The sequence below is a fragment of the Doryrhamphus excisus genome, chromosome 15, assembly GCF_030265055.1.
Source record: "Doryrhamphus excisus isolate RoL2022-K1 chromosome 15, RoL_Dexc_1.0, whole genome shotgun sequence".
In the NCBI taxonomy this organism is placed as follows: domain Eukaryota; kingdom Metazoa; phylum Chordata; class Actinopteri; order Syngnathiformes; family Syngnathidae; genus Doryrhamphus; species Doryrhamphus excisus.
In genome coordinates this window covers 2,000,866-2,027,763 of record NC_080480.1, presented here as the reverse complement: position 1 = coordinate 2,027,763, position 26,898 = coordinate 2,000,866, and the positions used below count along the sequence as shown (strand labels likewise).

General features: G+C 39.9%; 2 protein-coding genes across 5 annotated transcripts in view; one reads left to right on the top strand and one right to left on the bottom strand.

Moving 5' to 3' along the window:
- pvalb6 (parvalbumin 6) overlaps positions 1-4,259 on the bottom strand; it is a 46,958-nt gene extending 42,699 nt beyond the window's left edge. Inside the window, exons 1-2 of the mRNA XM_058049751.1 lie at positions 4,142-4,259; positions 4,001-4,067 (exon numbers count right to left, since the gene is read on the bottom strand). The gene's annotated coding sequence lies outside the window, so the exon portion shown is untranslated. The remainder of the gene's footprint in view (positions 1-4,000; positions 4,068-4,141) is intronic.
- Positions 3,915-17,177, top strand: csf2rb (colony stimulating factor 2 receptor subunit beta). Of its 4 annotated transcripts, none has more exons than XM_058049748.1 (16): positions 3,915-4,092; positions 6,288-6,352; positions 9,690-9,869; positions 10,674-10,791; positions 10,868-11,043; positions 11,117-11,271; positions 11,349-11,487; positions 12,540-12,672; positions 12,765-12,919; positions 13,124-13,257; positions 14,311-14,494; positions 14,560-14,656; positions 16,201-16,267; positions 16,346-16,404; positions 16,499-16,661; positions 16,742-17,177. In XM_058049748.1, the coding sequence occupies exons 3-16, from the start codon at positions 9,764-9,766 to the stop codon at positions 17,087-17,089; spliced, it is 2,034 nt and encodes a 677-aa protein (XP_057905731.1). In that variant the 5' UTR covers positions 3,915-4,092; positions 6,288-6,352; positions 9,690-9,763; the 3' UTR covers positions 17,090-17,177. The 4 variants fall into 4 exon arrangements, with proteins under 4 accessions (XP_057905731.1, XP_057905733.1, XP_057905729.1 ...); XM_058049750.1 differs by lacking the exon at positions 3,915-4,092 and adding an exon at positions 5,086-5,698 and having other exon boundaries at positions 16,502-16,661; XM_058049746.1 differs by lacking the exon at positions 3,915-4,092 and adding an exon at positions 5,086-5,698.
- The last annotated feature ends 9,721 nt before the right edge of the window (positions 17,178-26,898 follow it).

Sequence of the window (26,898 nt, the reverse complement as noted above, 5' to 3'; positions counted from 1 at the left end):
ATTCTGCCAATTTTCCGCCTTTGGCTTTACTTTCTGAGACGATATAAAAGGGAGTGCCGGAATGCGAGCAAAGGGGTGTGAAGATGAGATCCTGATACTGATTCTGATATTGATTCTCAAACGTTTTTTGTTGTTGTTTTTATGCCGGGTCTTCTATTACAGCAAGGATCTCATATATGAACAAGACCACTGCTTATGGCGGGCATGAAGACAAATGAAAACTCACGAGGTCGAGGTCAAGGCCTCATCCTGATGATTTTCCAGTTTGTCTTGACTCTTGTTTGCCCTCTATCCCGCATCCATCCCTAGCATGTCGGCACATTGTAATGTTGAGGGGCAAATATTGGAAAATGTGATGTGAAACGCAAACATGGAGCTGACCATCTGCAGGTTCCAGATCAAATCACGGTACCCCCCCCCCACTAACCCCCCTCCTGACAGCTCCCTGCTGTCAGTCAGAGCCTTTAATTGGATCAGGCCGAGCACATATAGTCAAAATAAATACAGCAGGAAATATAAACACCTGCACCACTGGCACAGGTCACATTTCAAGCCCACACTGCATCTCTCCACCTCGGTAACAAGTCCAGCAGGACCCCCATGGCACCGCATTCCACACCCCCCCACCCCACTCCTTCACCTCTCCATCCCTCTTCGTGCCACACAGAGAGCCCACCTCCCCGGGGAGTATTATATCACACGTGGCATTTCACACTCCACGGAGCTTGTTAAATTACAGAATTCCCAGGATATCAGGTGAGGACATGTTAACATCCATTACACCTGACTTGAATCTAATGGGGAAGTGGTGATAAAAGTTTATGAGGATAGATGGTGTGTGAGTTTTACAGGACATGATCATGCGAGGGGGGGCGGGGGGGGCAGTGTAAAATGATGACAGTCAAGTGAGGTCCCGGCAATGGCAGCTAAAGTGGATTTTAGCATGGGCTATAATATTTATATACATATCAGCATAGAATATATGCAGTAGTCAAAGTTTACTGATTATTGATGGGGGGGTGGGGAAATTTGGACATATTTACTGATCATGTATCTGCTGCGCCGTCAGTATCTTTTACCATAAAGTGTGAGTAAAAGCAATAAAACTCTAATTTAACTACCCTAAGACAAAGATTTAAGGCAAAACCGAGTCAAGTCATCATGGCTGACACTGATTGGAACATTTTTTCTTTCCCCCCACGTTAAGCATGTTCTGTCACGGTCGGGCTTGAGAGTTTTGCGGTGCAGAGAACAGGACCAAATGCAGGTAAAACATTGAATTTCATGATAATAATGGCAGCAGCAGGATACAACAACAGAGGACAGAGCAACAAATGATAATGATCCCACATCGGGAGAAGCACACACCTGAACTAAATAGACAGGACAAATTAGGGACAGGTGTGAGTGATTAGCACAACCAAGGCAGACGAGGCAAAACAGGAAGTCAAGAGCATCAAAAATGGGAACTGAAGCCCAGAGAGGGAACATAGACAAACTGTCAAGCATAAAATGAACCTTAAATGAACAAAAATCCAAATACATTGAAAAACACATTTAAAGACGTGATGATATGTCATATTCTACACTGGTCACTAGGTGAGACACACAAGCACCAGATTAGATCACCGGAACTATATTGCGTGTAATGCATATTGGGTAATACGAGTGTAAAGGTTGGCTGTAGGGGTGTTATTTCATAAATAGAAGGCTCTAATAATGTAAAAAAAAAAACATTTGGAAGGACACACAAGCACCAGATTAGATCACCGGAACTATATTGCGTGTAATGCATATTGGGTAATACGAGTGTAAAGGTTGACTGTAGGGGTGTTATTTCATAAATAGAAGGCTCTAATAATGTAAAAAAAAAAACATTTGGAAGGACACACAAGCACCAGATTAGATCACCGGAACTATATTGCGTGTAATGCATATTGGGTAATACGAGTGTAAAGGTTGACTGTAGGGGTGTTATTTCATAAATAGAAGGCTCTAATGATGTAAAAAAAAAACATTTCGAAGGACACACAAGCACCAGATTAGATCACCGGAACTATATTGTGTGTAATGCATATTGGGTAATACGAGTGTAAAGGTTGACTGTAGGGGTGTTATTTCATAAATAGAAGGCTCTAATGATGTAAAAAAAAAAATTGAAGGACACACAAGCACCAGATTAGCTCACCGGAACTATATTGTGTGTAATGCATATTGGGTAATACGAGTGTAAAGGTTGGCTATAGGAGTGTTATTTCATAAATAGAAGGCTCTATTGATGTAAAAAAAAAAAAACATTTCAAAGGACACACAAGCACCAGATTAGATCACCGGAACTATATTGTGTGTAATGCATATTGGGTAATACGAGTGTAAAGGTTGGCTATAGGGGTGTTATTTCATAAATAGAAGGCTCTAAAAATGTAAAAAAAAAAAAAAAAAAACATTTGGAAGGACACACAAGCACCAGATTAGATCACCGGAACTATATTGCGTGTAATGCATATTGGGTAATACGAGTGTAGGGGTGTTATTTCATAAATAGAAGGCTCTAATAATGTAAAAAAAAAAAACATTTGGAAGGACACACAAGCACCAGATTAGATCACCTGAATTATATTGCGTGTAATGCATATTGGGTAATACGAGTGTAAAGGTTGGCTGTAGGGGTGTTATTTCATAAATAGAAGGCTCTAATGATGTAAAAAAAAAAAACATTTCGAAGGACACACAAGCACCAGATTAGATCACCGGAACTATATTGCGTGTAATGCATATTAGGTAATACCAGTGTAAAGGTTGGCTGTAGGGGTGTTATTTCATAAATAGAAGGCTCTAATAATGTAAAAAAAAAAAACATTTCGAAGGACACACAAGCACCAGACTAGATCACCGGAACTATATTTTGCATGTAATGCATTTTGGGTAATACAAGTGTAAAGGTTGGCTATAGGGGTGTTATTTCATAAATAGAAGGCTCTAATGATGTACAACATTTAGAAGGCCGTAAACAGGTTTTTAATGCTTTATGAAAATATTCCATAAATTAATAACGAAATGGACTTTGTGGAAATTCTATGCTAATGTTTTATGTTGCAGTGTATAACATTGGTGGTGTCCCTCAAGCATTGATTGTGAGTCCTTTTTAGTTTCACATTTCATTCATTATATAATCTTTGGGATCATTTTTATAAACATTTATCCAACATTTGTTTATTTGAAGAAGAATTGAATGGATGGCATGCTGAAGATTTGTCCCTCGGACACCTAAAATGTTTGTTTTTTGCAGCAAGTAGTGGAAATTTTGAGCTCCATCACACAAAAGCTAGTAGTCACTTTTTTTCTGGGGAGTTCAAGGACAGAACTTGGGGAGCGAAAATGGATGATGGAGATGACATGGTGCACTTTTACCCGATGCAATTCCAGTGAAAGACTTCGGCAGATGTTGTCATGAGAGGCTTATGTCGTTAATACGTGGCATTTTGCCGCACATAAAATGTGCGGCAACACGACCGTCACTCACCTCGTGTACACACCTGTAACGCACGCTGCAGGATGTGTGATACGTGTGTAGTGCACCAAGGAAAAACCCTTTCATTCAAGCATCCGCTCTGAAGATTCACCGGTACTTGTAAAGGAATGTAATGGATTTTCTCCCCTCACACACACACAGAGAGTGACTCACAGCGTTCAGAGAACCAATCACCATCGCCTGTTTTCATCTCCAGTTTGTGAATGGGATTTTGGCCCCACTGCATTCAATTGCATGCAATCATATTTTGACTCATGATTAAGTTTTTATGTTGTAATTCTTCACTTTCTTTGACCCCTTCAGGTCCCTTTTTCCATCTTTATACTATTTGTATCTTTTTCTTCCACTATTCTGTGGTTTTATACACCAACCAGCATCATCACACACCGCCTCTTCCTTGACTTTCCCTTTCTTCTACCCAGCCCGCCTGCCTCCTAAAAGCACCACACGATCACCAGCCACACTTACCTCCAAATGACAGACTTAGTCCTGACTCCTCAAGCGGTTGGATGGACAGCGGTGATCCAGCAAGCTGCTGAAGTGGAGGACAGAAAGAGAGGGTGAGAGACTGCGAGACGAGAGAAGATGGTAAGAGAGAGTGAGTAGTACCAAGAGAAAGTGGATGCTGTGCGATCCAAGAGGGGGGAGGAGGAAGAGGAGGGTTTCTCGGGCTAGCTGGAGGTGAGATGAAGGGGAGAAAGCGAGAAGGGAGAGCGAGATAAAGGATGAGAGGGAGGGAGAGCCGGATTGGGATAGGATGGTTTTGTGTGATGATAGAGAGGAAGAGGAGGAGGTGGATGAAGGTAAAGAAAAAGGGGTAAAAATGCATAATATGAATTTGTTTTAACCCGGTTTATCGTAACCTCACCCCCCCAAAAACAGAAATGGAAGTCATGTGTCCATCCTTGGAGACAACAGTGTGCATTAAATTACGCTGTAATGCAATATTGTGCAGCCGATATGCAAATATTGGCAGCAATAACCTGGGAGTGAAAAAATAACACGAGGGGAGAAATTTGAATTTGGGGATCCACAAATAAAATCCATGCATGACTGTGATGTAAAAATAATGCAGGATAATAGAGGAAAATGAGCAATGATGGGCTGCTGAATAAATGAGAAATAGTGAAAAAGATACAAGTGGTCCTCGGTTTACGTACAAGTTGGACCTTACACCAAAATTAACTCCTAAATCACTCACATTGTACACACAGAACACATGAAGGACATGTCATACAGTAATAAAACACTATGTAAATACAAGACAAGCTCCAGCAATATTTCCATATCAATATTAAGACCACTACACTGCTTCATTATTACTGTCACTTTCAGATGATCAGCAGATTGGCAGTATGTGTTTTATTTCCTAAGATTTTTATGTTGGTTTAAAATTTATGTTCATATTTAGTAAATAAGTTTAAATGTGTGTTTTTTTTAATTGTTAAAAAGTCAAGTGAGCTCTTCAAAAAGGATGGTTTCAGTGACCGCAGAGCGAGTGCTCTTCTTGCTAGTAGACCATCTTTGACGATTTCCTCTCGGGGTGAAACAGCGCTAGCTAGCTAACAGCAAAAAGGAGGTCGGAAAAAAATCGTAAACATGCTGTATTTGCTGTAACTTCAATATAGCTTGCAAATGTTCCTTAAATATTACTTCCAACGTCTTATGTTCATATTTAGTCAATACGTTTAAATGTATGTTTTTTAATTGTTAAAAAGTCAAGTGAGCTTTTCAAAAAGGGTGGTTTCAGTGACAGCAGAGCGAGTGCTCTTCTCGCGAGTACACCATCTTTGACGATTTCCTCTCGGGGTGAAACAGCGCTAGCTAGCTAACAGCAAAAAGGAGGTATGAAAAAGCTCGTAAAAATGCTATATTTGCTGTAAAACGTTTCAGTCTTGGGGCGTTTTTGTCCTTGTGAGTAATTCTGTGTGCAAAACACTTCAATATAGCTTGCAAATGTTCCTGAAATATTACTTTCAACGTCTTATGTTCATATTTAGTCAATACGTTTAAATGTATGTTTTTTAATTGTTAAAAAGTCAAGTGAGCTCTTCAAAAAGGGTGGTTTCAGTGACAGCAGAGCGAGTGCTCTTCTCGCGAGTACACCATCTTTGACGATTTCCTCTCGGGGTGAAACAGCGCTAGCTAGCTAACAGCAAAAAGGAGGTATGAAAAATCTCGTAAACATGCTTTATTTGCTGTAAAACGTTTCAGTCTTGGGGCGTTTTTGTCTTTGTGAGTAATTCTATGTCTAAAACACTTGAATACAGCTTGCAAATGTCCTGAAATATTACTTTCAACGTGTTCGTAAACTCGATGGTACACGCTTTAGCAGGTAATGGGTTTTGGCTAGCGACTTGTTTAAGTTGTTTAGCACATATGATGTATATTTGTAGATCGTAATTGCGTTTTTATGTATGTTACAGTTACAGCACGCACACATTTATGTCCTGTGGTGTCTTGTTACTTTTGGTATGTTCCATGTTTATATATATGTGCCTTGAAAAATCAGTGAGAATCCTTTAAAATGGCCGGTCCCACAGGGGATGTCTTTTGAAAATAGTCTGGTAGTAATTGACTTAATTATGTTAATTACGTCCAGTGTTGAGAGAGGTGTGGCTCAATTGAGTGAAATGTGTATTCTTCCTTGATGCAACCCAAATTACTATTTAAATACATTTCATTGGAACGCCTTAACCCGAGGGCCACCAGTATTACTGTATGAAAATCCACTCATCCATCTTTTCCCTTTCAGGAAGTTGATGCGCATGTGACCTAAATGCTTCCCTTCCTCCACAAATGTGCCATCCAGTCCACTCGGTAAGGTTTGACATTTACAGTGGATCTTTATGCTGAATGCACTAAAAAATGTGACGCCGTGAAGAACACTAGCTGCAGGTTACGTTTCTGAATGATCTGACGTTTACGGGTCACGTCGTCTTCATGCTTAGACCCCAGCGGTGCTTTTTATACACGTGGTGCACTTTTACACACACACACTGTAGAGGGGAAAACAATACATCTCTTAACAGTATTGTTGGCTCCAAAAACTGCTGGCGTGCACGGATTCATCCCGAGGTGGAGAAGAACTTTTTGCACAATTCAAGGGCACATTGGATGAGTGAATGCAAGTCAACAAAGAATCCTGCGGCCTCTTTTTGTTCTCATAAATCTTGACACATAAAACTTGGGAAATAACCAAACAAAAAGAATCCCAAAGGATGCCAGCTATGTGTTTTATTATCACACGGCCAAACAAATCGTGACCTAGGCGAGAAAATATATCGTAATAATATAGACCTATAGATAAAATATATACTTTATGAACATTTAAAAAGTACTCTAATCAACTTCAATGACTGTCTAGGGTTAAAAGTTTGAATCTCCAATGCAGTATAGGAGCGTTGTGCTCTCGGGGTGCTTTTATGGGTTTGATCATTTGCAGCTTTTATGCTTTACTGCGAGTCTTGTGTGGACTCTCATGGCCGATTTCCTTCAATACACTACTTGTGCATCGCAAACACTTTATGATAGATGGTCATCAAGACACACAGGCGCAGTTCTGACCTTGCCTGTGATGATTCCGTACCGTTTGAGAACCTCTCGCAGGAACCTGTGCATGCACCGGCGCCATTCTCTCGTCGTAAAACCGTATTGCATTCACTGAAGCGAAACCAAAGATTATGAAAAGTCATTCACACGACTTGTAGATTTGCCTCACTGAATTGAGACTATCACTGCGTTTTTTTTTTTTTGGTCTATATGTCATTTCAACAGCAGCTGACACAACACTATTTCCATTCCGTGTTTTGTTCTCAAGTGAAATTGGCCTGTAATGGAATGCAAGTGTGCTGTGACGGCAATATTGTCGGTGTGGGTGTGTGTGTGTGCGCTTGGAACGAAAATGAATGAGACGGGATAAAGACAGTAAGATGTCTCCTCCAGCTGTTTATCAGCTCTGAGCACTCCGCACATACTTTATCTCCACTATTATAAGTATGCCTTTCTTAATAATGTGTCCAATAATTGGCTCTTCTCGTGCACACGCCTCCCCCGTGGCTCACACGGAATTGATTGCATTCATTTAGATTACATTCTCCTCACCCTCAAAGCGCGTAGCCATGTTGAAGTGAAAGCAACACTATCAGTCAACAACAGCAGTCATCTTATTAACAGATATCAAGTAGATGACTGACACTTGGATGATTGTTACAAATGAATTGGCATTGATCTCGCGTGTGTAGGGATGACATACAGTTCCGTGCTAAGGATGAATTTTGCACACATGATGATGTTTGGGTTGTACGTGAATAGGAAATAAATAGCGTGTGAATATAAGACAGCCTGTAAACTGTCTTACATTTGGACTCTAGTAGTATGCAGGAAAACCAGTAGTTCTCCCCCAACATTCATTGAGAGAAAATTATTGTTATTGTTTTCCAGTAACGGAAAAAAGCCCAAAAAACACTTCCTTATTCTCCACCAATCATGAAGGTGCATTCACAGACATCAGAACTCCGAACGGCAACACAAAACGTAAGCAGGTTGTTCCGTCTCAGATATTTAAAGTTTTTTTTTTTTAAGTACTGCAATACTTACTGTCTATTGGAACTAATTACATTCATTAAGGTTTTTTTTTCCAACCTTATACAACCGCTTATACATATTTTACATTTTTTTCAGCACAAGGAGGTGATGATGCAACTCCACAGTAGAAGAGAGCACCTGCAATGACAATAACAGAACATCAGAGATGTTGCTGTCGTCCCTGCACTCCCCCTTCTGTTTTCTTTTTTCTTCTTTTCTATCCCCTCGTGCTCTGGTTTGGCCACTCAACATTTGTGTAGCAACAAAACATCAAATCAAGCCAAATAATACTCCATATAACAGAGAAGATGTTGCAGGGTAAATTTGTTTAGCAGGCAAGGGCTTTTAGATCAATAATACTTTTTGCCCCAATAGCCAGACAAGCCCCCCCGCCCCCAAACCAAAGGAGGTTACGCATTGAACGGGAAATTTTAACGCTTCCCCATTGTTTCAGGGAGGAAGTTGTATGTCTTCTTCAAGCTGTACTAGTTTCCCCAGCCTGTCCGGTCCAAGGCTATCAAGTGTACAGCATTTCATCATGTTTACTTCGGTATGTTGCCTGTGACATTCACCACGATGCTCCAAGATGTCACACATTACGTGTAATGTCAGATAGCGCCTTCAGCAGTCATGTTGATGAGCAATGAAATGAAACCATACATTATAGCCGGCATGAAAATGAAAGAACATACAGTATGACACATGTAACAAAGTGAAATGAGGAACTGGTTATGACTCAGAATGAGAAGCTGAAGATGTTTCTTTGCCGGAAGTCAGACTTGAAGAAAAAGAAGAAGGAGAAAAGCTGAGCTGTTTTCAATACAAAGTAGAGCAGATAATGCTTATTATTATTGTAACTTCTGCGACCGTATAAATTGTATATAACGTTATTAAAGACATGGTGGCCTTCAACCAACATTCAGTTCTAGTGTATCATCTTTCTAATGGCATCATTTTTCACATTGAATGTCATTAGCGGGTGCCACTGTGCCTAATGAAGTGTCCAGTGAGCGTTGACATGTCATTTCCAAATGTACTGATGTGGAAGTGTCATGACCATCTCAAAGTAACCGTTTATTTTTGTGTTCAGCTGATGTGACAAAATGGTGTCCCATAGGGGAGAAATACACAAAACATCAATAAAACTGCTTGGAATTGTTGCATGTCTGCTAGAATGGCTGATGAAGTCGTTAATAGAAGTCAACCAAGTATGAAAAGAGGAACCTGACATAGAAAACACCCTCAAGTTCTTTCAAAAAGAAAGAAAGAGATAGAAGTAAAATGGTGACATTCATAATGTGATGGAAGTATCTCAGTTGTTACACTTCATGTTATTTTCTCCATCATCTAATTCGATGCATATCATTTTAATACAGCCTACATATACTATGGCCTATTATTTGAATGTTTTTTTGTAATGATCCCAAAGGGGTCGTTTTGTTTATCAGGACATAACACGTGTGCAAAAACCCAAAGGAGAAGTAAGGTCTGGTAATGTGGTCATGACTCTTTGTTTATTTCTCCTAAATCAACTCGGTTACTTTCTATCTGTCTTCCTTCTGATCAGCAGACTTCGTAGCTCACGATGGCGGAACACAGACTTTCTTAAAAACAAGATCGGTGCCGTGCTGCCTTCTCCCAGGAATGATGCCGCTTTACTGGGTGATGATTATGGGGGCGCTCCTTCCTCTGGCTCTCATGTCTAAACCAGACCGATGTGCCCTTCAGGACACCCGCAGCTCCCATGACGGTAAGCTTTGTCTTCTTACGAGGACAAAACCATTCAAGGAATCCTTTTTTTTAGAACCCATCCTCATATTTTTATATTTGTACACCTTTCAAATCTAACTTGGCTTCTTTTAACAATGAAACGTCTTGTTCAGGATGGTTGAGGATGGAGAAATTGAAATGTGATGTATTGTTATTCTAATACATATTGGAAATCAAAGGACGTGAGGGGCCAATTTAATATTTTTATATATTTTGTTATTTTTGTAATATTGTAAAAAGATCAACTTTATATATACAGTATACAAATATTAATCATGTGTATATATATATATATATATATATATATATATATATATTACATGATACAAATATTACTCAAGATTTTGTCAATTTTTAGTGTCAACATTTCAGCTTCTTTTTACACTTTTTTCTCTTTTTCTCATTTTTGCTGTTTTTTTGTGTTAATTTTATTTCTAAAATGTGCCATGGGCCAATTAAATAAATTAAATACAAATTAAAAAAAATACTGTACTCCTTGGCAAAATAAATATGTATTTTATTGTTGATAATTATTGTTGTGGATTTTTGTTATCTAACACTGGTATTTTTTTCCCCTCCAATAAAAGTACACCAATGCTATTGTTATTATTTACCAAGAAAATGCAGTTGAAAGTATAATATAAAGTACATAAAGCGTTATTTTTAATAGCGTCCTAGTAGAATCCTCTATTGCTTCTATGTTTATATGTTTCTAGTGTAAAAGAATAAAAACGATCCACTCCATGATTAAATAAGTAGTGTTTTATGTGCGCTTCCCATGCAGTGTTGATGCAGTCATTGCAGTGTCGTAACGACTATGAATCTCACGTCCACTGCACGTGGACGGAAGGCCCGCACGTACGTGCACCTCTGCAGCTCTGGTTCCAGACAGAAGACGGCAGGTAAAAGACAGGTCAGTGATCGGGAGAAGGGCGGTGTAAGAAGTAGTCGCTGAGGAGTGCGTGCATGTCCTTGCAGGGAGCGATGCGAGTCGAACGGCACTCAAGTCCAAAATGAAAGCGGGCACAGAACTGTCCGGTGTAGATATGAAACCCGCTCATTTTCTATCGGCATTGAACACACGGTCTTCTTTCACAAGGACGATGTAGTGTGTTCATCCGTGCCACGCCAGCCTTTGAGGCTATCTCACCGCTGTGAGTTGACATCACGTATTAGTGCCATGAAATATCCCGTCTTATGTTATGGTTGTGGTCGTGTGTTGTACAGTGAGAGCACGCACACCCGTGGATCTGTCCGCACGTGACGCAGGTGCCGGACACGTGTTGCTCAAATGGTCCAATCCTTATCCTGTGTCTTCCTCCTTGAACAAAAACCTCACGTACCAACTGAGCTACAAAGCAGACAGACAAGATACGTGGACTGTAAGAAATATACAATTTATACATGCAGCTCTTTTATTGGATGGCTACTATGGTTGTTTTTGTCTTTGTGTGTGCAGATTGTGAACGTGACGCGCACTGATGTCAAACTGGAGATGCTGCTTCCGGGGCGCAGGTTTGAGGCCCGAGTGAGGGGTCGGGCCAGTGTTGGCCAGTGGAGTCACTGGAGTCCTGTGGTGACATGGAGGATGAAAGAAGGTATCTACGTACATTTCTATCTAAATTGGAAGCCCTCCTTATCTTGCGTCTGCACATTTTTTTGCATGAGAGTGTTAGAATAGAATGAATATACTATTAGTTATCACTCTTATATCCATTTGCTTAGATAATAGGAAGAGTGTTTGAATGTGCTGAAGAAGGAATGTTCCCGTGACCCTGATCAGTGACCCCCAGGTCCTGGAGGTGCCTGGATGTTCATGTTAATCCTGCAAGAATGTGTCCAGATAAGAACTCATAAAACAATAAAAGTAATTACTCTCACATATACACACACACATAGACAAACAAATACAGCTCGTGCAACTGCCCCCCCTCCCTTAGAGTTGCACGACCATGTAGTAGGGACCCCCGAAAGAGAATAAAAAGAGAGGAGTATGAACTGCATACACTGGGTATGTTGTTTCACTCTCCTTGCTGTGAGTAACTATAATTATAAACTACAGTAAACCTCGGATATATCGGACTCGGATATATCGGAAATTCGCTCACAACGGACAGATAAAAAAGAACCAATTTTTCTGTAATGCATTTCCAATAAAAATTCATTGCATATATCGGATTTTTTATAACGGATTTCGCCTATTTCGGACAAAATCTCCAGTCCCGTTCCAATGCATTTCCATTAAATTTCCCTCGCATATATCGGATGGCCGCATCGTGGCGCTCCGATTCGCCGAATCGTGACAGGCCGCTATACGACGTCATTTGCAGCGTTTGCAGCGTTGCCTGCGCGTCCAGGTACATTGGAAACATAGTCAAGGAAGTGCCTTTTTATAACGGATAAAATCCCATTTACGCATATACCGGATATAAATCCGATATATGCGTAAAACGGACATTTTCCGGTATACGCATATAACGGATTTCGCTTATATCGGACAAAACCAGTGGGAACAATTGAATCCGATATATCCGAGGTTTACTGTATGATTATAATTATAACAACGAATATTGTTGTCTTCTGTATTTAAGTGTCACAGCAGTTTGAACCTGACAGAGAGCCCTTAAAAATGTCGTTGCTCCGCTCTCAGACATCAGGCAGCTCCCCAGCCTGCACTGCGTGCTGGATGGCGAGGAGGCGGCGACGTGTAGCTGGGAGGTGAGCAGAGAGCTGGATCACTTAATTACCTACCAGCTGGCCTGTCAGCACAACCGCACTGCACCGTGAGTCAACGTGTGACTGGCGACGTCACCTACTGTACAGCGGGAAAAAGTGGCCCCCGCTATCCCCTCCGTATGTCTCACCTGCCCTCCAGGTCCGATAGATGCTGCTCGAAGCCGACGGTTACCTTCGACGCCACTGCGCCGCTGGTGCGATATAGCTGCTCGGTGGCTGTCGCTAACCCCGCACATCTGCTGCTGGAGCTGCAACCGGCACGCAACATCAGGACGTTCAAGGCAAACACAAACAGTTGAGTGTATTGTCGTTTATTTAGAAAGAGGAGGGGGCCTCATTTACAGTCCCTTTCAGAACAATGCTGACATGATTGAGTCTCCCCCTAGTGTTGAATGACACAACTGCAACCTTGACACTTAAGTAGAAATGAAGGTCATTTTGAGATATGACACAAATGTGCTTGTTTGGTAAAGAAAATGGTTTCTTTTTTATACGCAGTTCATCCCAAGCCACCGCAGCAGGTGAAGGTGAGGGAGAAAGACCACAACTGGGTTGTAGAATGGACCGAACCAAGCACAGCCTCCAGAATACGACTGTATTATCAAGTGTGGTATTACAGCAGGCAGGATCAGGTAAGAAACCATAAAGGCTGATATTGGTCATTTCAAGTTAAAAGGACAAGCACTATCATAAATGTCTTATTTACTTCCATGGTGTATTGCTTGCTTTTTGACCTAAAGTCCATTTAGAGCTAAGTTTTGCTCAGCATTTGGATATACTCGACTAAAACAGAGTATATTACAGTAAACCTCGGATATATCGGATTCAATTGTTCCCACTGGTTTTGTCCGATATAAGCGAAATCCTTTACCGGAAAATGTCCGTAGCGGCCTGTCACGATTGGGCGAATCGGAGCGCCACGATGCGGCCATCCGATATATGCGAGGGAAATTTAATGGAAATGCATTGGAACGGGACTGGAGATTTTGTCCGAAATAGGCGAAATCCGTTATAAAAAATCTGATATATGCAATGAATTTTTATTGGAAATGCATTACAGAAAAATTGGTTCTTTTTTATCTGTCCGTTGTGAGCGAATTTCCGATATATCCGAGTCCGATATATCCGAGGTTTACTGTACTTGGAAACATAAAATGTGTGTTTAGTAGGCTGTTGCTTTTGAACAGCATCTTAACAATAAATGTTTTAAGGGACTGGAAAGTCTGTTAGTTTCCCTTCTTTGGTGATGGTAATGGTAATGGTAATGGTAATGGTAATGGTTTAATTTCATTTAAACATGCATCAGATTACAATTGAATGCATCCCATAATCAGTTCACAGTTCCACATGTCCAAAAGGAGTAGGAAGAAGCAAAGCTTATTAAATCCTACCCCTCCATCTGGTACTTTTACAATCAGTAACTGTTATTTGTTCACTTCCTGCTTTCCTAATATAATTTTAATTTATTTTAATTTTATTTAATTTAATTTTTTTTTTTTTTTGTGACGTACCAAAGTGCGAGGTGATATGACCATACAATGACATAATGGCAAGGAACATTTGTGGGGTCAGGGACCGACAAACTGCATCGTCCCTGTGTCAAACTAATATCAGGACATTTTACACTGAATTATTTGAACAAATCAAATGTATTGGTGTTCTTACAATGTTTGTTTTTTTTGCAGGATTCTTCTATCCTGCTCAACATCTCGGAGGGTTCAACATCAGTGTCCATATTGGATTCGTCTTTGAGCCCATCCCAGCACCACCAGGTCCGAGTCAGGTCTTTAGTCATCCCTGGAGAGGGTTTACTCTACGAAGGAAGCCCCTCCGAGTGGACCGAGCCGGTCTATTGGACCTCACACGCAGGTAACCGTAAAGTGAAATATTGATTGATTTATTTATGGTTTTTAATGATGATAATCCCGTCACAGCCACCTGGCCCCTCACCACCATCATCTACTCCACCGTCAGTCTGATTGTGGTATCAGTCTTCTGTGTACTCTACGTCAGCATTCCGCAGTGTCACAGGTACTTTATTTACACACTCTGTTAAAACATACAGTCAATAGCAGGCCTTTCAAAAACTAATTTAAAAAATACATAACTGGCACTGAACTATAAGTCGCATTTACTGGTATTTAGGATCTAGCGAGCACTATTGCCAAAATAAACACCCACCACCCTACTTTAACTAAAAAGCAGCATGTTAAATGATTTACTGTACTGTAGTTGGACACATAAGTCACACACGACTATAAAGTGACCGGCCAGCCTGAGAAAAAGAGTGACTTCTACTTCCGACTCTTGTTTAGAATGCCGCACTCAGACTACTCTTAAGTATATCTAATTGTACTTTCTTTAGTATTGTCAATATAGTATTCAGTATGTAGTATAGTATTCAGTCAATGGAGTCCAATTTAAAGGAGTTGGGGGGAAAAAAAACAAAGGCTAACCCCTCATGTTTTTTCCAAAAATCGACACCTGAAAAAAAAAAAAAAAAAGGTCTTTTTTTGCATTTATGGGTCCTTCCGGGACCCCCGATGAGCGTGTGGGAGGTTTCCACTTCATTCCACATCAGAAAACTGCAATTTAAAGGACTTTAAAAAAAAGAAGTTTGAAAAAAAAACCAAGGCTAACCCCTTACGTTTTTTCCAAAAATCGACACCTGAAAAAAATTGTCTTTTTTTGCATTTATGGGTTCTTCCGGGACCCCCGATGAGCGTGTGGGAGGTTTCCACTTCATTCCACATCAGAAAACTGCAATTTAAAGGAGTTGAAAAAAAAAAAAACAAGGTTAACCCCTTACGTTTTTTCCAAAAATCGACACCTGAAAAAAATGGTCTTTTTTTGCATTTATGGGTCCTTCCGGGACCCCCGATGAGCGTGTGGGGGGTTTCCACTTTATTCCACATCAGAAAACTGCAATTTAAAGGAGTTGAAAAAAAAGTTGGAAAACCCCTTACGTTTTTTCCAAAAATCGACACCTGAAAAAAATGGTCTTTTTTTGCATTTATGGGTCCTTCCGGGACCCCCGATGAGCGTGTGGGAGGTTTCCACTTCATTCCAGATCAGAAAACTGCAATTTAAAGGACTTGAAAAAAAAGTTGAAAAAAAAAACAAGGCTAACCCCTTACGTTTTTTCCAAAAATCGACACCTGAAAAAAATTTTCTTTTTTTGCATTTATGGGTCCTTCTGGGACCCCCGATGAGCGTGTGGGAGGTTTCCACTTCATTCCACATCAGAAAACTGCAATTTAAAGGAGTTGAAAAAAAAATAAACCAAGGTTAACCCCTTACCTTTTTTTTTTCCAAAAATCGACACCTGAAAAAAATTGTCTTTTTTTGCATTTATGGGTCCTTCCGGGGCCCCCGATGAGCGTGGGGGGGTTTCCATTTCATTCCACATCAGAAAACTGCAATTTAAAGGAGTTGAAAAAAAAATAAACAAAGGCTAACCCCTTACCTTTTTTTTTTCAAAAAATCTACACCTGAAAAAAATTGTCACTTAAGGTATTATACTCCACTAACATGGTACTAATATGATTTCATGTTTTATTGTGATGTCCCTGCAGCAAAATAACTGTTTGGGTGAGCTCGATTCCATCTCCTGGCAAAAGCAAAGCCCTGTCGGAAATCAAGGTGAGAGAATGAACTGCGTTAGTCACAGTGGATGAAGAGTAGATTATAATCTAGGAAATCTATATGTGTGTCATCCAGTGTGCCACCAATGGAGTCCTGATGGAGAGCACTTACATCTTGGACAGCGTGTCTACATGGTAATATTAATACTTCCAACGATGTTCGACCATTTCGAGTGCTTGCATGAATTCATTAGTGAGATGACTGAAAAAAAACGTCTTCCTCTCCCAGCAGCTCCTCGACTTCCTGGCTGAGGCCAACTGAGGATGCTGAAAATAAAGATTTGGAGCAGGACCGACAGGACTTCAAGTGTAATAGCCTGCCCCTACCTGCCGGGGGGGTTAATGGCTCTGACCTTCCTGCGCACTTCAGTGGCCCATATATCCTCTGTCAGGTCAGCTTGTCACTCATCACCATGACGTTTAACATTCGATGTCAGGAGCCCAATTTTGATTCAACGATTTTTGTCTTCAGTCAATGGAGTCCAAGTGCGTCAGTAAAGGGACAAAGGAGAAAGACGAAACACCGTCGCCTGGTCCTGATTGTCCATCCTCTGCGTTCTGCACCCAATATGGAGATGGTTACCTGTGCCTCCCCCATCCCAGTGTCTCCGTGGCCACACAGGATCCGGTGTCGCACTGCAATGCCAACGCGCAAAAGCGTGAGCAGGATCGACGGTACTCGGATAACAACACAGTGAGGCCTGATGAGCTAGGCCATATTCAGCCTGCCAGCAGTGACACGCCTCCATCCTACGGCTCAGGACCCTCCTGGCCCACCAACAGGGCCTCTGGGTACTGTTTCCTGCCCTCGCCGTCGTAAGAGCAGCACTTGATTACTGCTTTGTCAGACACAACTGAGACAACTCCATTATTCTGAAAGGAATGTTTAGAAATAAAATTGTATTTTTTGCGGCTGTCGTGAAATTTGTGTTATTCAGGTTGCTGAGTCACCACCAAAGAAAACTGGCCTTGACTGCATTTCTGGGTCCTTCCGGGACCCCCGATGAGCGTGTGGGAGGTTTCCACTTCATTCCACATCAGAAAACTGCAATTTAAAGGACTTGAAAAAAAAGAAGTTTGAAAAAAAAAACCAAGGTTAACCCCTTACGTTTTTTCCAAAAATCGACACCTGAAAAAATGTGTCTTTTTTTGCATTTATGGGTCCTTCCGTGACCCCCGATGAGCGTGTGGGAGGTTTCCACTTCATTCCACATCAGAAAACTGCAATTTAAAGGACTTGAAAAAAAATTTTTTGAAAAAAAAAACCCTTACGTTTTTTCCAAGAATCGACACCTGAAAAAATTTGTCTTTTTTCGCATTTATGGGTCCTTCCGGGCCCCCCGATGAGCGTGTGGGAGGTTTCCACTTCATTCCACATCAGAAAACTGCAATTTAAAGGAGTTGAAAAAAATTTTTTTGAAAAAAAAACCAAGGTTAACCCCTTACGTTTTTTCCAAAAATCGACACCTGAAAAAAATTGTCTTTTTTTGCATATATGGGTCCTTCCGGGCCCCCCGATGAGCGTGTGGGAGGTTTCCACTTCATTTCACATCAGAAAACTGCAATTTAAAGGAGTTGAAAAAATTTTTTTTGAAAAAAAAAAACAAGGTTAACCCCTTACGTTTTTCCAAAAATCGACACCTGAAAAAAATGGTCTTTTTTTGCATTTATTGGTCCTTCCGGGACCCCGGATGAGCGTGTGGGAGGTTTCCACTTCATTCCACATCAGAAAACTGCAATTTAAAGGACTTGAAAAAAAAAGTTTGAAAAGAAAACCAAGGTTAACCCCTTACGTTTTTCCCAAAAATCGACACCTGAAAAAATGTGTCTTTTTTTGCATTTATGGGTCCTTCCGGGACCCCCGATGAGCGTGTGGGAGGTTTCCACTTCATTCCACACCAGAAAACTGCAATTTAAAGGAGTTGAAAAAATTTTTTTTGAAAAAAAAAAACCAAGGTTAACCCCTTACGTTTTTTCCAAAAATCGACACCTGAAAAAAATTGTCTTTTTTTGCATTTATGGGTCCTTCCGGGCCCCCCGATGAGCGTGTGGGAGGTTTCCACTTCATTCCACATCAGAAAACTGCAATTTAAAGGAGTTGAAAAAAAAAATTTTGAAAAAAAAAAACAAGGTTAACCCCTTACGTTTTTTCCAAAAATCGACACCTGAAAAAATGTGTCTTTTTTTGCATTTATGGGTCCTTCCGGGCCCCCCGATGAGCGTGTGGGAGGTTTCCACCTCATTCCACATCAGAAAACTGCAATTTAAAGGACTTGGAAAAAAAGAAGTTTGAAAAAAAAACCAAGGCTAACCCCTTACGTTTTTTCCAAAAATCGACACCTGAAAAAATTTGTCTTTTTTTGCATTTATGGGTCCTTCCGGGACCCCCGATGAGCGTGTGGGAGGTTTCCACTTCATTCCACATCAGAAAACTGCAATTTAAAGGAGTTGAAAAAAAAAATTTTGAAAAAAAAAAACCAAGGCTAACCCCTTACGTTTTTTCCAAAAATCGACACCTGAAAAAATGTGGGTTTTTTTGCATTTATGGGTCCTTCCGGGACCCCCGATGAGCGTGTGGGAGGTTTCCACTTCATTCCACATCAGAAAACTGCAATTTAAAGGAGTTGAAAAAAAAATTTTTGAAAAAAAAAACCAAGGTTAACCCCTTACGTTTTTTCCAAAAATTGACACCTGAAAAAAATTGTCTTTTTTTGCATTTATGGGTCCTTCCGGGACCCCCGATGAGCGTGTGGGAGGTTTCCACTTCATTCCACATCAGAAAACTGCAATTTAAAAGACTTGAAAAAAAACGTTAGAAAAAAAAAAACAAGGTTAACCCCTTACGTTTTTTCCAAAAATCGACACCTGAAAAAAATTGTCTTTTTTTGCATTTATGGGTCCTTCCGGAACCCCCGATGAGCGTGTGGGAGGTTTCCACTTCATTCCACATCAGAAAACTGCAATTTAAAGGAGTTGAAAAAAAATTTTTTGAAAAAAAAACCAAGGTTAACCCCTTACGTTTTATCCAAAAATCGACACCTGAAAAAATTTGTCTTTTTTTGCATTTATGGGTCCTTCCGGGACCCCCGATGAGCGTGTGGGAGGTTTCCACTTCATTCCACATCAGAAAACTGCAATTTAAAGGAGTTGAAAAAAAATTTTTTGAAAAAAAAAAAACAAGGCTAACCCCTTACGTTTTTTCCAAAAATCGACACCTGAAAAAAGTTGTCTTTTTTTGCATTTATGGGTTCTTCCGGGACCCCCGATGAGCGTGTGGGAGGTTTCCACTTCATTCCACATCAGAAAACTGCAATTTAAAGGAGTTGAAAAAAAATTTTTTGAAAAAAAAAACCAAGGTTAACCCCTTACGTTTTTTCCAAAAATCGACACCTGAAAAAATGTGTCTTTTTTTGCATTTATGGGTCCTTCCGGGCCCCACGATGAGCGTGTGGGAGGTTTCCACTTCATTCCACATCAGAAAACTGCAATTTAAAGGAGTTGAAAAAAAAGTTGAAAAAAAAAAACAAGGCTAACCCCTTACGTTTTTTCCAAAAATCGACACCTGAAAAAAGTTGTCTTTTTTTGCATTTATGGGTCCTTCCGGGACCCCCGATGAGCATGTGGGAGGTTTCCACTTCATTCCACATCAGAAAACTGCAATTTAAAGGACTTGAAAAAAAAAAGTTTGAAAAAAAAACCAAGGTTAACCCCTTACGTTTTTCCAAAAATCGACACCTGAAAAAAATTGTCTTTTTTTGCATTTATGGGTCCTTCCGGGCCCTCCGATGAGCGTGTGGGAGGTTTCCACTTCATTCCACATCAGAAAACTGCAATTTAAAGGAGTTGAAAAAAATTTTTTTGCAAAAAAAACCAAGGTTAACCCCTTACGTTTTTTCCAAAAATCGACACCTGAAAAAATGTGTCTTTTTTTGCATTTATGGGTCCTTCCGGGACCCCCGATGAGCGTGTGGGAGGTTTCCACTTCATTCCACATCAGAAAACTGCAATTTAAAGGACTTGAAAAAAAAAGTTAGAAAAAAAAAACCAAGGTTAACCCCTTACGTTTTTTCCAAAAATCGACACCTGAAAAAATTTGTCTTTTTTTGCATTTATGGGTCCTTCCGGGACCCCCGATGAGCATGTGGGAGGTTTCCACTTCATTCCACATCAGAAAACTGCAATTTAAAGGACTTGAAAAAAAAAGTTAGAAAAAAAAAACCAAGGTTAACCCCTTACGTTTTTTCCAAAAATCGACACCTGAAAAAAATTGTCTTTTTTTGCATTTATGGGTCCTTCCGGGACCCCCGATGAGCATGTGGGAGGTTTCCACTTCATTCCACATCAGAAAACTGCAATTTAAAGGACTTGAAAAAAAAAAGTTTGAAAAAAAAACCAAGGTTAACCCCTTACGTTTTTTCAAAAAATCGACACCTGAAAAAAATGGTCTTTTTTTGCATTTATGGGTCCTTCCGGGCCCCCCGGTGAGCGTGTGGGCGGTTTCCACTTCATTCCACATCAGAAAACTGCAATTTAAAGGAGTTGAAAAAAATTTTTTTGAAAAAAAAACCAAGGTTAACCCCTTACGTTTTTTCCAAAAATCGACACCTGAAAAAATTTGTCTTTTTTTGCATTTATGGGTCCTTCCGGGCCCCCCGATGAGCGTGTGGGAGGTTTCCACTTCATTCCACATCAGAAAACTGCAATTTAAAGGAGTTGAAAAAATTCTTTTTGAAAAAAAAAACCAAGGTTAACCCCTTACGTTTTTTCCAAAAATCGACACCTGAAAAAATTTGTCTTTTTTTGCATTTATGGGTCCTTCCGGGACCCCCGATGAGCGTGTGGGAGGTTTCCACTTCATTCCACATCAGAAAACTGCAATTTAAAGGAGTTGAAAAAAAAAGTTGAAAAAAAAAACCAAGGTTAACCCCTTACGTTTTTTCCAAAAATCGACACCTGAAAAAATTTGTCTTTTTTTGCATTTATGGGTCCTTCCGGGACCCCCGATGAGCGTGTGGGAGGTTTCCACTTCATTCCACATCAGAAAACTGCAATTTAAAGGAGTTGAAAAAAATTTTTTTGAAAAAAAAACCAAGGTTAACCCCTTACGTTTTTTCCAAAAATCGACACCTGAAAAAATGTGTCTTTTTTTGCATTTATGGGTCCTTCCGGGCCCCACGATGAGCGTGTGGGAGGTTTCCACTTCATTCCACATCAGAAAACTGCAATTTAAAGGAGTTGAAAAAAAAAGTTGAAAAAAAAAACCAAGGCTAACCCCTTACGTTTTTTCCAAAAATCGACACCTGAAAAAAGTTGTCTTTTTTTGCATTTATGGGTCCTTCCGGGACCCCCGATGAGCATGTGGGAGGTTTCCACTTCATTCCACATCAGAAAACTGCAATTTAAAGGACTTGAAAAAAAAAAGTTTGAAAAAAAAACCAAGGTTAACCCCTTACGTTTTTTCAAAAAATCGACACCTGAAAAAAATGGTCTTTTTTTGCATTTATGGGTCCTTCCGGGCCCCCCGATGAGCGTGTGGGAGGTTTCCACTTCATTCCACATCAGAAAACTGCAATTTAAAGGAGTTGAAAAAAATTTTTTTGAAAAAAAAACCAAGGTTAACCCCTTACGTTTTTTCCAAAAATCGACACCTGAAAAAATTTGTCTTTTTTTGCATTTATGGGTCCGTCCGGGCCCCCCGATGAGCGTGTGGGAGGTTTCCACTTCATTCCACATCAGAAAACTGCAATTTAAAGGAGTTGAAAAAAATTTTTTTGAAAAAAAAAACCAAGGTTAACCCCTTACGTTTTTTCCAAAAATCGACACCTGAAAAAATTTGTCTTTTTTTGCATTTATGGGTCCTTCCGGGACCCCCGATGAGCGTGTGGGAGGTTTCCACTTCATTCCACATCAGAAAACTGCAATTTAAAGGAGTTGAAAAATTTTTTTTTGAAAAAAAAAACCAAGGTTAACCCCTTACGTTTTTTCCAAAAATCGACACCTGAAAAAAAATGTCTTTTTTTGCATTTATGGGTCCTTCCGGGCCCCCCGATGAGCGTGTGGGAGGTTTCCACTTCATTCCACATCAGAAAACTGCAATTTAAAGGAGTTGAAAAAAAATTTTTTTTTAAAAAAAAAACAAGGTTAACCCCTTACGTTTTTTCCAAAAATCGACACCTGAAAAAAGTTGTCTTTTTTTGCATTTATGGGTCCTTCCGGGACCCCCGATGAGCATGTGGGAGGTTTCCACTTCATTCCACATCAGAAAACTGCAATTTAAAGGACTTGAAAAAAAAAAGTTTGAAAAAAAAACCAAGGTTAACCCCTTACGTTTTTTCCAAAAATCGACACCTGAAAAAAATTGTCTTTTTTTGCATTTATGGGTCCTTCCGGGCCCCCCGATGAGCGTGTGGGAGGTTTCCACTTCATTCAACATCAGAAAACTGCAATTTAAAGGAGTTGAAAAAAAATTTTTTGAAAAAAAAAACCAAGGTTAACCCCTTACGTTTTTTCCAAAAATCGACACCTGAAAAAATTTGTCTTTTTTTGCATTTATGGGTCCTTCCGGGCCCCCCGATGAGCGTGTGGGAGGTTTCCACTTCATTCCACATCAGAAAACTGCAATTTAAAGGAGTTGAAAAAAAAATTTTTGAAAAAAAAAACCAAGGTTAACCCCTTACGTTTTTTCCAAAAATCGACACCTGAAAAAATGTGTCTTTTTTTGCATTTATGGGTCCTTCCGGGCCCCACGATGAGCGTGTGGGAGGTTTCCACTTCATTCCACATCAGAAAACTGCAATTTAAAGGAGTTGAAAAAATTCTTTTTGAAAAAAAAAACCAAGGTTAACCCCTTACGTTTTTTCCAAAAATCGACACCTGAAAAAATTTGTCTTTTTTTGCATTTATGGGTCCTTCCGGGACCCCCGATGAGCGTGTGGGAGGTTTCCACTTCATTCCACATCAGAAAACTGCAATTTAAAGGAGTTGAAAAAAAAAGTTGAAAAAAAAAACCAAGGCTAACCCCTTACGTTTTTTCCAAAAATCGACACCTGAAAAAAGTTGTCTTTTTTTGCATTTATGGGTCCTTCCGGGACCCCCGATGAGCATGTGGGAGGTTTCCACTTCATTCCACATCAGAAAACTGCAATTTAAAGGACTTGAAAAAAAAAAGTTTGAAAAAAAAACCAAGGTTAACCCCTTACGTTTTTTCCAAAAATCGACACCTGAAAAAATGTGTCTTTTTTTGCATTTATGGGTCCTTCCGGGCCCCACGATGAGCGTGTGGGAGGTTTCCACTTCATTCCACATCAGAAAACTGCAATTTAAAGGAGTTGAAAAAATTCTTTTTGAAAAAAAAAACCAAGGTTAACCCCTTACGTTTTTTCCAAAAATCGACACCTGAAAAAATTTGTCTTTTTTTGCATTTATGGGTCCTTCCGGGACCCCCGATGAGCGTGTGGGAGGTTTCCACTTCATTCCACATCAGAAAACTGCAATTTAAAGGAGTTGAAAAAAAAAGTTGAAAAAAAAAACCAAGGCTAACCCCTTACGTTTTTTCCAAAAATCGACACCTGAAAAAATTTGTCTTTTTTTGCATTTATGGGTCCTTCCGGGACCCCCGATGAGCGTGTGGGAGGTTTCCACTTCATTCCACATCAGAAAACTGCAATTTAAAGGAGTTGAAAAAAAAAGTTGAAAAAAAAAACCAAGGTTAACCCCTTATGTTTTTTCCAAAAAGCGACACCTGAAAAAGTTGTCTTTTTTTGCATTTATGGGTCCTTCCGGGACCCCCGATGAGCATGTGGGAGGTTTCCACTTCATTCCACATCAGAAAACTGCAATTTAAAGGACTTGAAAAAAAAAAGTTTGAAAAAAAAACCAAGGTTAACCCCTTACGTTTTTTCCAAAAATCGACACCTAAAAAAATTTGTCTTTTTTTGCATTTATGGGTCCTTCCGGGCCCCCCGATGAGCGTGTGGGAGGTTTCCACTTCATTCCACATCAGAAAAATGCAATTTAAAGGAGTTGAAAAAAAATTTTTTGAAAAAAAAAAACCAAGGTTAACCCCTTACGTTTTTTCCAAAAATCGACACCTGAAAAAATGTGTCTTTTTTTGCATTTATGGGTCCTTCCGGGCCCCACGATGAGCGTGTGGGAGGTTTCCACTTCATTCCACATCAGAAAACTGCAATTTAAAGGAGTTGAAAAAATTCTTTTTGAAAAAAAAAAACCAAGGTTAACCCCTTACGTTTTTTCCAAAAATCGACACCTGAAAAAAGTTGTCTTTTTTTGCATTTATGGGTCCTTCCGGGACCCCCGATGAGCATGTGGGAGGTTTCCACTTCATTCCACATCAGAAAACTGCAATTTAAAGGACTTGAAAAAAAAAAGTTTGAAAAAAAACCCAAGGTTAACCCCTTACGTTTTTTCCAAAAATCGACACCTGAAAAAAATGGTCTTTTTTTGCATTTATGGGTCCTTCCGGGCCCCCCGATGAGCGTGTGGGAGGTTTCCACTTCATTCCACATCAGAAAACTGCAATTTAAAGGAGTTGAAAAAAATGTTTTTGAAAAAAAAAACAAGGTTAACCCCTTACGTTTTTTCCAAAAATCGACACCTGAAAAAATTTGTCTTTTTTTGCATTTATGGGTCCTTCCGGGCCCCCCGATGAGCGTGTGGGAGGTTTCCACTTCATTCCACATCAGAAAACTGCAATTTAAAGGAGTTGAAAAAAATTTTTTTGAAAAAAAAAACCAAGGTTAACCCCTTACGTTTTTTCCAAAAATCGACACCTGAAAAAATTTGTCTTTTTTTGCATTTATGGGTCCTTCCGGGCCCCCCGATGAGCGTGTGGGAGGTTTCCACTTCATTCCACATCAGAAAACTGCAATTTAAAGGAGTTGAAAAAAAAATTTTTGAAAAAAAAAACCAAGGTTAACCCCTTACGTTTTTTCCAAAAATCGACACCTGAAAAAATGTGTCTTTTTTTGCATTTATGGGTCCTTCCGGGCCCCCCGATGAGCGTGTGGGAGGTTTCCACTTCATTCCACATCAGAAAACTGCAATTTAAAGGAGTTGAAAAAAATTTTTTTGAAAAAAAAAACCAAGGTTAACCCCTTACGTTTTTTCCAAAAATCGACACCTGAAAAAATGTGTCTTTTTTTGCATTTATGGGTCCTTCCGGGCCCCCCGATGAGCGTGTGGGAGGTTTCCACTTCATTCCACATCAGAAAACTGCAATTTAAAGGAGTTGAAAAAAAAAGTTGAAAAAAAAACCAAGGTTAACCCCTTACGTTTTTTCCAAAAATCGACACCTGAAAAAAGTTGTCTTTTTTTGCATTTATGGGTCCTTCCGGGACCCCCGATGAGCATGTGGGAGGTTTCCACTTCATTCCACATCAGAAAACTGCAATTTAAAGGACTTGAAAAAAAAAAGTTTGAAAAAAAAACCAAGGTTAACCCCTTACGTTTTTTCCAAAAATCGACAACTGAAAAAAATTGTCTTTTTTTGCATTTATGGGTCCTTCCGGGCCCCCCGATGAGCGTGTGGGAGGTTTCCACTTCATTCCACATCAGAAAACTGCAATTTAAAGGAGTTGAAAAAAATTTTTTTGAAAAAAAAAACCAAGGTTAACCCCTTACGTTTTTTCCAAAAATCGACACCTGAAAAAATTTGTCTTTTTTTGCATTTATGGGTCCTTCCGGGCCCCCCGATGAGCGTGTGGGAGGTTTCCACTTCATTCCACATCAGAAAACTGCAATTTAAAGGAGTTGAAAAAAAAATTTTTGAAAAAAAAAACCAAGGTTAACCCCTTACGTTTTTTCCAAAAATCGACACCTGAAAAAATGTGTCTTTTTTTGCATTTATGGGTCCTTCCGGGCCCCACGATGAGCGTGTGGGAGGTTTCCACTTCATTCCACATCAGAAAACTGCAATTTAAAGGAGTTGAAAAAAAAAATTTTGAAAAAAAAACCAAGGTTAACCCCTTACGTTTTTTCCAAAAATCGACACCTGAAAAAATTTGTCTTTTTTTGCATTTATGGGTCCTTCCGAGCCCCCCGATGAGCGTGTGGGAGGTTTCCACTTCATTCCACATCAGAAAACTGCAATTTAAAGGAGTTGAAAAAATTCTTTTTGAAAAAAAAACCAAGGTTAACCCCTTACGTTTTTTCCAAAAATCGACACCTGAAAAAATTTGTCTTTTTTTGCATTTATGGGTCCTTCCGGGACCCCCGATGAGCGTGTGGGAGGTTTCCACTTCATTCCACATCAGAAAACTGCAATTTAAAGGAGTTGAAAAAATTATTTTTGAAAAAAAAAACCAAGGTTAACCCCTTACGTTTTTTCCAAAAATCGACACCTGAAAAAATTTGTCTTTTTTTGCATTTATGGGTCCTTCCGGGACCCCCGATGAGCGTGTGGGAGGTTTCCACTTCATTCCACATCAGAAAACTGCAATTTAAAGGAGTTGAAAAAAAAAGTTGAAAAAAAAAACCAAGGTTAACCCCTTACGTTTTTTCCAAAAAGCGACACCTGAAAAAAGTTGTCTTTTTTTGCATTTATGGGTCCTTCCGGGACCCCCGATGAGCATGTGGGAGGTTTCCACTTCATTCCACATCAGAAAACTGCAA